Below are 13976 nucleotides of genomic sequence, written 5' to 3' on the forward strand. Positions count from 1 at the left end.
GAGAATGTTTCATTTTAAATTGAAAATTAGATGGGGGAGACATTTATAGATGTCTTAAAGGAATGACAGTATTTTAAGGAAGCAAAAAAAGAACATTAGCCATACAGCTGTTGATGAAGAGGAGGTGATTTGGTCTTAATGGAATTCTAAACATTCATTTTTATATCATTGCTAACACAGTTCATCTTTTTGTCATGGTCCTTTTAAAGAAAATGTGCAAAATTTTCTTTACCTACTGATTTCACCTTCCACTGTTTTTCTATGAGGATTCTGTCTTCCACAGAAGAACTTTTCCATTTTAGTTTTTTGTCTTCACTTCTGAAGATGTTTTGCCATTCCCACTCTCATCCAAATAACATGAACAAGTTAGAGTGGTCACTTTCTAGACATCTCTGAAGATCAGAAAAGTGATTACATTAGAGGAAGGGGTAGCAACAGACAAGATGAAATTTAACAAAGGATATGAATACTGAATCTCTATTCAATTTTCTTTCTTTCAGTTGCTAGGGTACTAGAATGGCTAGAAGGAAAGAATTGAAATGGTGGAACTATAACCCATCCCATCCTTTGAAATTTGTTCTATAGCTACTTGTTAAATTGTAATTTGAAAGCTATCACCTTTTTGTATATATATTTCACAATAAGGAAATTACTGAAACTAGGATCTCTAACTCATAACAACTTTGAAAATTTCCTGCATAACTAAATCATACTCTGAAAGATATTATTTTTTTGTAGATATGTTATATTTCACAAAAAGGATATAAGGAAATAACTGAAACTGTGAAACTGTAACCCATAATATTATTTGAAATTTGCTCTCTAACTGCTTGTTAAATTGCACTTGGAAAGTTATCACTTCTATGTATATATGTTATATTCTACAATTTAAAAAGTTTAAAAAAATAATACCTAGGCATTATTATAATTATTGAGAGAAAGTGGGATGAATTTCTACCTAGTCAGTAACCTTTTCACAAAAGGATGAGAAAGTTTATATATTGAATTTAAAACAATTGAAAGTGTGAAAGTAAACCATAGCTTAGAATACATTCAGCCCCAAATCATTTTTTTCCCTAATCTACTTTTGAAATAGAAGTTTCTGTTTGCCAAATGAGATCAAATTAACTGCTTTGTTTGCCAGTCAGGTTTCCTCTTGTTTTCCAGAGATTGTAAAGAGAATTGAATACTATTGTTTTATAGGGGTACAGGAGCTCAGAAAATTAACAACACATCACACACATTACATATCCACCTGAAATAATCAGCACACAAATGAGAATTTTCTCAAATATTTTCCATTTGTTTTGTTTTCATTGTCCTAAAAAACTCCAAGTAGGAAGTATAAAATGTCTTTCAGATGCCCTTTGCCAGCATGTTACTTTAGATATTCTTAAAGACATATTATTTTTCCCACATATTATAGATTGTATATTTTCATAGGGAATGTAAAGAGAAGGTCTTTAAATGGATTTTTAACTAAAATAAGAAATAAAACCTGTAGTTTTTATTTAATTAAAATTTGGTCAAAAATACATTTTAAAAGATTAACATTCTTTAAAGTAACAGCAGACAAATCTGTGAAATGCCATGTACTTATAATTTCTTTCTCTCCATATTGATCAAGACCTAAATTAAAAGGATAAACAGACTTTAGGGTAGACACTGTAGATTCCCTTAAACAAACTGAATTTGCGCTGTTAGTTGAAGAGTGTCTCACAATACCATTTTACTGTGTTTCAGGAAAACAGTGCATGTGCCTGGTCGATCTGGATCGAGCAAGAGCTGCAGAAGAATGTGGCTATTCTGTTCAAGTGATATCCATGGAGCCAGAGAGCTGCTCTCCCAAAAATAACATGATCGTGGGAGTCCCCACTTAGAATGAGACATTCACTTTTGATGTGTTGCCACCCATCTTCATAATGAAAGCCCAGCGGCATTCAGGAGGTTCTTGGCATAACTAGGAAACAGCATTAGCCATCTTGAACCTATTGTGCTCAGAAAAGAAAGCAGCAGGAAAATCGTGTAAGAAAGGCTGCCTGCAAAGCATCACAAACGCTCTTACAACATGTGATTAAAGGACTTCTGGTTTTCATAGTGAGAATCCCCTGAAGTCTTAGCTGCCAACAGAATAACACTCACTAGTGAAGGTTGCATCACTGGAATAACAATTTCCTTCTCAGCTCACAGGTTTTTTTCTGTGACGTTCAATTCAAAACGATGATCACCTGGTACTTGGAACCTTTATTTTATAATTATTTAGATATTCACATGGAGGCAAACTAGACTGTGAGGGTTGTTTTTTATATTTTTAACAATTATACTTTTTCTATAGTTTTTTAAAAATTTTGTCAAATAATCACAATATAGTTATTTCTAAGGTGGGATTAGTTTGACTAATATATCATCTAAAACATTTAAAAAATATTTTCCCATATATTACCTAATGAGATCATTACTGGTTCAAACATTTTTTATGAAGAGATTATAAAATACTTTCAGTAAATTTCCCATGTGGGAGCATATAATGTGGACATAAATTCTAACGAATCTGTAAATACATAGATTAATCAATTCTTCTATAAGTAATTATTGAGGATCCTTTATTTCAAGACTTTGACCTAGATCCTTCCAGGATACAAGACTAGTTAGAAGAGACACTATCCCTTGCCTATGAAAGTAAATCATGTAGAAGTAAAAGAATAAGGAATTGGTTTTTTATGTCATAAAATAATGGATGGTCACAGGATTTGTTTTACAGACATCATATTTTTTATTGAGTTTTTTTTAATAAAATTTGAGTGTAAATTGGAGGTAAAGGAAGTGCAGAGTATGGGATCTTATTTGAATAGTTCTTTCTAACCAAATTCTTTTTCCTCCAGCCACAGTTTCTAAAGACAGATGGCAAGTCCTTTCTTCATAATGTTAATTATTTGACTTTCACATGTCCTAGGTTGTTCGATTTGAGTTAAGGTTTATTTTATTGATTTTGATATTTTCAACACCTGTACAACACATACCAAGAGAAGAAAGTACTTTCATTGGTCATAAATAACTTTTTCATCATTGTGGGTTAAAATGTGGAAGTAATTTACAAGGCAGAGGTGAACAGCTTTGAAGCCTTGTTTTCTGAGATAAAATTTAAGAGAATTAACCATCAGCCCTAAGTAATTTCATTTGCACCCGTAAACACAGCTTGCTCCTTTATCCTGGACTTGCTTTTTTTAATTGATATATAATTTACGTACAATAAAATAACAGATTTTAAACATTCAGTTTGAGAAGTTTTGACAACTGTATATACCGTAAAATCACAACCTGAAATAAGATAATAGAACATTTCCATCAGCCCAGAAAGTTCCCCCATGCTCCTTTTCAGTCAATCCCCCACCCCTACCCCAAAGGCAACCACTCTGATTTCTATCACCCCACATTAGTTTTGCTTGTTTTTGTCCTACATGTAGTCATTTAGTATGCAGCCTTTTGTGTCTCTTTTTTTGCTCAACATAGTGTTTTTTGAGATACAGCAATGATATTCTGTGTATAATAACAATATCTTGTATCAATAGCTTGTTTCTTATTTCTAAGTAGTATTCCCTTATGTAAATATATCAAAATGTGTTTATCCATTCTCCTGTTGGTGTTTATTTGGATTGTTTCCACTTTGGGGTTATCATGAATAAGGCCTATGAATGTTCTTACACAAGTGTTTTTGTGGACATATGTTTTCATTTCCCTTGATAAATACCTAGTAGTAGGATTGCAGGGTCATAGGCTAAATGAATGTCATTTGCCAAACAATTTTCCAAAGTGGTTGTACCATTTTACACTTCCACCAGCAATGTATGAAAATTCCACTTCTTCACACCCTTACCAGCATTTGATATTGTCAATCTTTTTTATTTTAGCCATTCTAATAGATGTGAAATAGTATCTATCTCATTGTGGTTTGAATTTTCATTTCCCTAATAACTAGTGATGTTAAGCATCACTTATGAACTGTGTTCAAGTCTTTTGCTCATTTAAAAAATTAGGTTGTTTATTGTTGATTTATAAGAGTTCTTTATACATTCTGGATATAAGTCCTTTGTCAGATATATGTATCAAGAATATTTTTCCCAATCTGCAGCTTACCTACTCATTTCCCAAATGAATGTTTTAATTTTGATGAAGTACAATTTATTGCTTTTCTCTTTTGTGCTTAATGCTTTCTGTATTTCTCTAATAAATCTTTACCTACCCTGAGGTTATGAAGATTTCTACTGTTTTCTTATGTAAACTTTTTTTCTAGCTTTTATGGTCTATGATCCAACTCAAATTAATAATCACATCCAGAAGTAAGTAAGTTCTGAGGAATATACAATTGTTCCAACACTATTTGTTTAAAAAAACAAAAAATACAAAAAAAACTTTCCTCTCTTCATTGAATTGACTTGGCATCTTGGTTAAAAATGAGTTGGCATGTCTGTGTGGATCTGTTTCTGAACTCTCTAGATCAGTCTGTTCCATTAATCTATTTGTCTTGATTACTGTAACTTTACAGCAAATCTTGAAATCAGATAGTTTGTCTTCCTGTTTAATTTTCCTTTTTCTAGATTGTTTTAGCTATTCGAGATCCATTGCATTTCCATATAAATTTTAGAATTGAATGCAGGCAGCAAGATTGTGGCAATGACAATAATCTCTGCAAGTGACCTGGTCTCACTCCCACCACTGTCCATCAAAAGCGAGGCTGTCCCTTACTAATCTGTCTCCCCCAAGGTTGTAACATTAGAAACCAGATCACATCTTTCATTGACTTTAGAGCCTGGCTCAGAGAACCAGAAGTATAATTATTAATGGCTAAATTACTTTACCTTCTTAATGCAACAAATTAAGTAATATTAGAAATCAAAACACTTTTCAGGGTACTTACGCCAAAATATGTGAGGAATAGTAATTAAGCATTTAGTCTTATCCTAAAGATTTTGGCTACAGATATTGTGGACTTCATGGTTCAAGAAAAATTGTCATTAATGGAATTTCCACACTCTGCACCTATCTTTCTGTTGACTTTCATAATGAAATTGGATATGATGTTCTTGTGGAAGTGACAATAATAACATCACAATAAAGAAAGCAACACATTTTCTAAATTACAATTTTTAAAAATAGACTATCAATGCAAAGGAGTTAGGAATTTTTAAATAGGATTTTTTAATTACACAAGAAATACATGTTTGTTGTAGAAAAATTAGAAGATGTGGCTAAGCAAAAGGAAGAAAAATTAAAAATCACTTCGTTAATACTTTGTTGTATACCTTTCTGGATTCTTCTATACAAAACACACACACAAATTTCTTTTAAGAAACACCCATCTAGTACTTAATGTTTTCTAGGCCCTATTCTGAGCCCTTTACAAATTATAGAACATTTAATCTTTTAAATCAGTTAATCTTCACAATGACCCTAAGAGCTGGATGTCATTAATAATCTCGTTTTACAGAAACTAAAGACAAGGTTACACAGTAAGAGCAGACCTGAATTTGAGCTCAACCAGTAATTGGCAGAGCTGATATTCAAATTCAGGCTTTTTAGCAATCCTTTCAGGATTGGCTAGGATGTGCTGTGGTAACAAAATTTCAGTGCCTTTACACAGAAAGATTTCTCTTTCAGTCGAGCTATATATCCCCTTCACTGGTCAGCTATGATTCTGCTCCACATTGTCTTCAAACCAGGACCGACCAAGACAGACAGTGCAGCCTCCATCTGGAATAAAGCCGAAAATGTGATAAATATCACTCCCCTCACTTCGTTGGCTAAAGCAAGTTACCTGGCCCCTCCGGAGTTTAATAGGGAGAGGATGTGTAATTCTGAATGGGGATGAGGATAATTCTGAACAATATTGTGTTGTACCACCAGTAATGTAATTTAAGGAGGAGAAGGGGAAGGTGTGGGGAAGAAGGAAGTTGGAAGAGAATGGAAAGAAAAGTCCAGCTCCTGTTTTACAGGTAAAGCTCCTGCGTGCTATTGGCTTGGTGTCGAGGATTGTATTGGCTCCACCAAAAAAACAGACAGGGCCTGGGCCACAAATATCTCCCATAATTGCTCTGTGGACTTTGGACATTTATTTTCAGAAAGGAATTTTGCAGAATAAACACTCAAAGGAGCTGTACTCAAAAGAGCTGTTTTTTGTGTTTTTTTTTGTTATAGAAGTTTTGGTGAAACTTTTATTAAATGGAGTTTCCGATTCTTAAATTCTGTCTCCAAGAATAAAGCGCTTGATCTAAAATGCCAAATATTCCTTCTAAAAGGTACCAGTTTATGCTGCTACTAAGAATGTATGAGTATTTCTTTCCCCGCACCCTTAAACAACAGTATCAGATTAGATTTTTTTAATCTTAGCCAATTTGATGGGCAAAAATACTATCTTGTTTTTATTTTCATTTTTGAATTTATTCTTATGGTTGCATACTCTTCATATATTTATTGGCCATTTGTATTCTGTGAATTGCCTATTCATTCATCAATATATTCTTTTAATCAACACACCTATTCAGCCTTTGCTTTGAAGCTGGATATTATGTTCATGTCCCTAGATCATTTTTTCATCTAGAACTTTCATCTTTTATGTAAATAGTTAAAGTTTATTTATGGATTTAAGGCCTTTTGTTGATTACATTGATTTTTTTTTTTTTTAAGTTGGCCTTTATGGAGGAAGGGGTTCTTGCTTTTCTTTTGCCATTAAGTTTAAAAAATATATATGGTCTTGTATGTCATTCTTTCACTTGTGGTTTCTGCTTAAACTGTTGTAATAAAAGATATTCACCTATATCTTTAGAATTCCAATTCTTTAGTAGTTTCAGTTTTCACATTTAAATCTTTAACCCAACAAGAATTTGTCTTGGTGGGTGGTTTTAGGTAGAAATACTAAAATTTTTTGAAGCTATTAGTTAATTGTCATAATACCATTTTAAAAATCCAACTTTTTCCTACTGATATGAGATGCCTTTATTATGTTCTAAACATACTTGGGACTTTCTCACATTTTTTTCTATTCTATTGAATTCTTGTACCATCAACACTCTCACTAAATTATTGTAGCTTAATAGTACATTTTGATATCTAGTAGGCTAAATTTTGGTAGGCCAACTTTGGCAATAATGAGAAGGGTTCTATACAGAGTATAGGTGAGCCTCCCAAAATTTTCCCCAGTATTTTGAATGTACATGCATTTTCTTGGAGAGGGACTATGTTTTTAATTAGATTCTCAAAAGGACCAACGACCCAAAATAGCATTAAGTATCACTAATCTAAAGGAAGCAAAACAAGGTACCAATTCAATGTTCCGCACTAAAGAATTAGCCAATTATTAACAGAATGTTTTTCCACCATTTACAACAAAAGAATCATTATTTGCTTTTGCAGTATTCCTTTTTCATAGCCCTATAAAGAAGCAAGGTTTTTGTTTTTACTTTTGCTTGTTTGTTTGCTTGCTTTTTTTTAAATATGGACCACTTCACAAATTTGCTTGTCATCCTTGTACAGGGGCCATGCTGATGTTCTCTGTATTGTTCTAGTTTTAGTATATATGCTGCCGAAGTGAGCACTGTTTGCTTGCTTTTAAAGCCTAGTTGGTCAGACCTACAAGAGAACAAATGTACATAATCAAAATAAGGAAACAAAATTTGGCAGCAAACAGAGGAGTATGTTTACTGGATGACAGATCTAAAGAGTCCTGAAAATTCCCATAGTGTGAGTCAGATACTGTGTTTGCTGTCATCATCTCCTAAAAGAAGCTCTTCTGGCCAGCTAATCTAAAACTGTCTCTTCCAGTTATTCTCTATCTCCCCACAATATGTAGGCACAGTATGTATCTTGTTTACTTGTGTATAAGCTTATGTTTTTCTCAATAGAATTTAAGTTTCAAGAAGTCTATTTTATCCACCATTAAACTTTTCGTTACTTAACCCAGAATCAGACACATAATAGGAACTCAAAAAACATTGATTGAATGAATAACATATTTCAGCATCTTCTATATAAGTGAAAAAAAAAAACATATATATATAATTATCCTTTTTTTTTAAATCCAGTCTTGCCGGTGCAAACTTGTGGGTGGGATCTTTTGATTAGGTTGTTTCCATGGAGATGTGACTCCGCCCATTCAAGGTAGGTCTTAGTTAGTTTACTGGAGTCCTTAAAGAGCTCAGAGCTGACACAGACCTCACCTCAGAGCCAACACAAACACAGAGGTTTGAAGATGCGGTCAGAAATACCCCAGGAGGTACTAAGCAAGGACCCACAGAAATAGCCAGAACCTGGAAAGAGCCAAGGGAAACCAAGAGTTGAAATCCAGAGTTTGCCCGGAGAAGCTAAGAGAGGACCCACAAATGGCTAAAGAGAGAAAGCCACTGGAATCAGAAGCTGAAAGCAAGGCAACCCCAGAGCAAAGGACCAGCAGATGCCAGCCACATGCCTTCCTAGCTGACAGAGGTGTTCTGGGCACCATAGGCCTTCCTTCAGTGTAGGTAGCCTCCTGTTGATGCCTTAATTGGGACATTTTCATGGCCTTACAACTGTAAATTGCATACTAATAAACCCCCACTGTAAAAGCCAATCATTTGTGGTATTTTGCATACCAGCAGCTTTAGCAAACCAGAACAATATATATGAGGTTTTCCTTTCCCCTCTGTAGACATAACCAGGCATCGAGCATGTGGGATTTTGTATTGTTTGGGTTTGTGTTATTTTTATTTTGCTTAATGTTCTTATATTTAGCAAATCCAATTCTTCTTTAGAGTGAAGTGGCAGTTATTGCCTTATGTAATCTGAATAGTTTTTCTGAAGAGGATACTGGCAAATTATTTTCTCTGTCCATGAAGGAAAAGGCAAAAGGAAATGAGTTTAAGGTAAAGGAGAGAGGACATTCAATGAATGTTAGTTTAATGTTTACCACTGTAAACTGCCCTATCATAGAGCCTGGCTTAAATTAAGTGATTGATAAATATCTCTTAAATGAGTGGTATTGAATGACCACCAGAGAAATAAAACAGTGGAATGTGCAATCTGCAGAGAGATGCCATTTCTCTGTCACTAGAGCATCTTCAGTGAGAAAAGAGAAGCTTGCTCTTCACACATCTGACAACTGGGCTCTGTCACAGATCATTTCTCAACCATCTGCCGGCATTTCAGTCACAGAGAGAACATATACAAATCCTTGGCGTTCCACAGATTATTTTTCCTGCATGATATTTCCTCCTTAGAACAGTTAACTCAATTATCTGAGAATCAGAGAAAATCCAATATAAATTTAGAATGCAGCACATATTTTGTTGAGAAGAACAACCTTAAGAAGTTCTCATAACTAGGGAAAGTTTTAAGTTAGAATTTCTTGGGTAGGCGAGGAAATCCAGCCTAGGAATAAAATTTTACCACAGATAGTTAAAAGCATGGCATATATATGGCCAATCAGGAGTTAGCTATATATAATAACCAGTTATAAAGATGAATTTTATAAATAATAAAATTTACTTTGCTGCAAATTTGTAAATGGTCATCTCATTTATTTCTTTGATTCAAACCCTCTAATATTCATATTAGATCCTTTACAAATCCTGGCAACCTACTCTGAGTTTTATGAGACTAAAAATACATAAGTACATTTCTGGGTATATAGAGACTATTCCTTTATTATATTTTCAGTTTATTACTGCAGCAATGCAGAGTGATGACATATCGTTTCTCTTTGAGTGGGCTTTTACTCACTACTTGGAGGCATATCTTTTGCTGAATTACGAGCAGACAGTTGCTTTTGGAAAACATCTGTGTGTGTATTTGGGGAAGAGTAGGCGGTGATGAGAAGACAAAGCATATGAAGTAATATCTCTTGATTTTCCCCTCACTGTCACCATAAGAGAGTATCCTCTGATTATTTCTTGTATTGCACAACTAGAAATAGTTTTCAAATTGTAAATTTCACCAACTATAGTAAATTAAGCTCCCAAATTTCCTAACAGCCTGAAGTCAATCCAATCTTTAAAGACATACAGAGCAAGAGATTTTACCATCTCCCTCAGTAAATCTTTAGTGTATTTTCCTCAAGGAAATTCTTCTGTATTAAATAAGCCAAATTCCTCATGCTACATTTAAAGTCCATACCAGTTGCTCATGTCAATAAAAAGGGACAACAGCACTGAAATAATTTTTCTTTGTTTTTAAATTTGAAATATACTTCAAAAGCATTACTTCAAACCTGTTTTCTTTATTATCTGTATTGTTATATATTATCATGTTAGAATTAGTATTGTTAGAATTATTATCAGACTGAACATTCCTAATTCTTTTGAGCCTTATGTCCTAAGTCTTTCAAAATTTCTAAGGCTCCCTTTCAGGCGTAGCCCAATTTCCACCTTGGCTATACATCTTGGATGCATTACAGAAGTAAGTGACTGGAACAGAATAATTAGTATCAATTACTCTCTCAATTACCTTAGCTTTATAAGTCTTGATGTCTGAAGGGAGATACCTGGCCTAGCTCTTCTTCCTCAATAATCTTGGCTATTCCTGCCCTTTGCTCTTCCACCTAAAATGTTAGGATTTGTCTGCTGTGTTCCATGAAAAAGGCTTTAGGGATTTTTATTGGCACTGCACTGAATTTAGGGATTAATTGGGAAAGAATCAATATCTGAACAATGTTTAGTCTTCTTATTCCTGAACAAGGTAGTTCACCTCAATTCCAATTTTATCATGATTGGATCACTGATTTTTAACAAATGCTCTCCCTACAACCTATTTTCATGAAGCTAATAACATTATACATTTTCTAATATCAAGCTGTCCTTATATTTCTGGGAAAAACTTTATGCTCGAGGTGTTTTTATTCCAGTCACTAATATTTTATTTTTAATTTTATCATCTTTATTCATAAGTATGACTGGACTTATGCTTTCCATTAACTGATACGAAAAATATTTTTTCTATCCTCTGTAATTGTTTTTATAAGATAGGGATAATCTGTATTGAACGCTTGGTTCACTGGCATGTAAAACTATCTGGTATATTTGGGGAGGGGAGAATAAGAGTTACACTTTAAGCCAACTTATTAAATTTCTTTGATGGTTGTTGGTATATTCAGATGTTCTATTTTTTGAATAAGTTTTCAAAAGTAATATTTTTCTAAGACATTGTCCGTGTTGACTTTATCTAGGCTGGTGATGAAAACTTAAAAAAAAAAAAAAAAAAAAACAAGAACAGACAGCTTACGAAGATGGCAGACTGGTGAGCTGTATGTTTTAGTTACTCCTCCAGGAAAGTAGGTAGAAAGCCAGGAACTGCGTGGACTGGACACCACAGAGCAATCTGACTTTGGGCATACTTCATACAACACTCATGAAAACGTCGAACTGCTGAGATCAGCGAAATCTGTAAGTTTTTGCGGCCAGGGGACCCGCGCCCCCACCCCCGCCAGGCTCAGTCCCGTGGGAGGAGGGGCTGTCAGCTCCGGGAAGGAGAAGGGAGAACTGCAGTGGCTGCCCTTATCGGAAACTCATTCTGCTGATCCAAACTCCAACCATAGATAGACGGAGACCAGACACCAGAGAATCTGAGAGCAGCCAGCCCAGCAGAGAGGAGACAGGCATAGAAAAAAAACAACACAAAAAACTCCAAAATAAAAGCGGAGGATTTTTGGAGTTCTGGTAAACATAGAAAGGGGAAGGGCAGAGCTCAGGCCCGAGCTCAGGCCCTGAGGCGCATATGCAAATCCCGAAGAAAAGCTGATCTCTCTGCCCTGTGGACCTTTCCTTAATGGCCCTGGTTGCTTTGTCTCTTAGCATTTCAATAACCCATTAGATCTCTGAGGAGGGCCCCTTTTTTTTTTTTTTTTTTTTTAAATCCTTTTTTCTTTTTCTAAAACAATTACTCTAAGAAGCCCAATAGAGAAAGCTTCAAAGACCTGCAATTTGGGCAGGTCAAGTCAAGACAAGAACGAGGAGAGCTCTGAGAAAAAACGCAATAATCCAGTGGCTGAGAAAATTCACTAAACACCACAACTTCCCAAGAAAAGGGGGGTGTCCGCTCACAGCCATCATCCTGGTGGACAGCAAACACTCCTGCCCATCGCCAGCCCCATAGCCCAGAACTGCCCCAGACAACCGAGTGTGACGGAAGTGCTTCAAATAACAGGCACACACCACAAAACTGGGCGTGGACATTAGCCTTCCCTGCAACCTCAGCTGATTGTCCCAGAGTTGGGAAGGTAGAGCAGTGTGAATTAACAAAGCCCCATTCAGCCATCATTTCAGCAGACTGGGAGCCTCCCTACACAGCCCAGCAGCCCAGAACTGCCCTAAGGGGACGGCACTCACCTGTGACATAGCACAGTCATCCCTCAACAGAGGACCAGGGGGTGCACGGCCTGGAAGAGGGGCCCACTTGCTAGTCTCAGGAGCCATACGCCAATACCAAGGACTTGTAGGTCAGTGGCAGAGACAAACTGTGGCAGGACTGAACTGAAGGATTAGACTATTGCAGCAGCCTTAAAACTCTAGGATCACCAGGGAGATTTCATTGTTAGAGCCACCCCCCCCCTCCCTGACTGCCCAGAAACACGCCCCACGTACAGGGCAGGCAACACCAACTACACACGCAAGCTTGGTACACCAATTGGACCCCACAAGACTCACTCCCCCACTCACCAAAAAGGCTAAGCAGGGGAGAACTGGCTTGTGGAGAACAGGTGGCTCGTGGACGCCACCTGCTGGTTAGTTAGAGAAAGTGTACTCCACGAAGCTGCAGATTTGATAAATTAGAGATAAGGACTTCAATTGGTCTACAAATACTAAAAGAACCCTATCAATTTCAGCAAATGCCACGAGGCCAAAAACAACAGAAAATTTTAAAGCATATGAAAAAACCAGACGATATGGATAACCCAAGCCCAAGCACCCAAATCAAAATACCAGAAGAGACACAGCACCTAGAGCAGCTACTCAAAGAACTAAAGATGAACAATGAGACCATAGTACGGGAGACAAAGGAAATCAAGAAGACCCTAGAAGAGCATAAAGAAGACATTGCAAGACTAAATAAAAAAATGGATGATCTTATGGAAATTAAAGAAACTGTTGACCAAATTAAAAAGATTCTGGACACTCATAGTACAAGACTAGAGGAAGTTGAACAATGAATCAGTGACCTCGAAGATGACAGAATGGAAAATGAAAGCATAAAAGAAAGAATGGGGAAAAAAATTGAAAAAATCAAAATGGACCTCAGGGATATGATAGATAATATGAAACGTCCAAATATAAGACTCATTGGTGTCCCAGAAGGGGAAGAAAAGGGTAAAGGTCTAGGAAGAGTATTCAAAGAAATTGTTGGGGAAAACTTCCCAAATCTTCTAAACAACATAAATACACAAATCATAAATGCTCAGCGAACTCCAAATAGAATAAATCCAAATAAACCCGCTCTGAGACATATACTGATCACACTGTCAAACACAGAAGAGAAGGAGCAAGTTCTGAAAGCAGCAAAAGAAAAGCAATTCACCACATACAAAGGAAACAGCATAAGACTAAGTAGTGACTACCCAGCAGCCACCATGGAGGCAAGAAGGCAGTGGCACGATATATTTAAAATTCTGAGTGAGAAAAATTTCCAGCCAAGAATACTTTATCCAGCAAAGCTCTCCTTCAAATTTGAGGGAGAGCTTAAATTTTTCACAGACAAACAAATGCTGACAGAATATGCTAACAAGAGACCTGCCCTACTGGAGATACTAAAGGGAGCCCTACAGACAGAGAAACAAAGAAAGGACAGAGAGACTTGGAGAAAGGTTCAGTACTAAAGAGATTTGGTATGGGTACAATAAAGGATATTAATAGACAGAGGGGAAAAATATGACAAACATAAACCAAAGGATAAGATGGCCGATTCAAGAAACGCCTTCACGGTTATAACGTTGAATGTAAATGGATTAAACTCCCCAATTA

The 13976-nt window shown here is 35.8% G+C and overlaps 1 protein-coding gene and 1 non-coding gene across 2 annotated transcripts in view; one reads left to right on the forward strand and one right to left on the reverse strand.

Annotated features, from left to right (window-relative positions):
- GSTCD (glutathione S-transferase C-terminal domain containing) overlaps nucleotides 1-4263 on the forward strand; it is a 186450-nt gene extending 182187 nt beyond the window's left edge. Inside the window, exon 12 of the mRNA XM_037830384.1 lies at nucleotides 1744-4263. Within this exon, the coding sequence (XP_037686312.1) occupies nucleotides 1744-1880 (137 nt within the window). The 3' untranslated portion in view covers nucleotides 1881-4263. The remainder of the gene's footprint in view (nucleotides 1-1743) is intronic.
- A 3219-nt stretch (nucleotides 4264-7482) lies between these two features.
- Nucleotides 7483-7589, reverse strand: LOC119530675. Its single transcript, XR_005216071.1, has one exon. It is a non-coding gene; the product is annotated as a U6 spliceosomal RNA (small nuclear RNA).
- Between the last annotated feature and the right edge of the window lie 6387 nt (nucleotides 7590-13976).

Source organism: Choloepus didactylus, chromosome 3 (genome assembly GCF_015220235.1).
Source record: "Choloepus didactylus isolate mChoDid1 chromosome 3, mChoDid1.pri, whole genome shotgun sequence".
Lineage (NCBI taxonomy): Eukaryota > Metazoa > Chordata > Mammalia > Pilosa > Megalonychidae > Choloepus > Choloepus didactylus.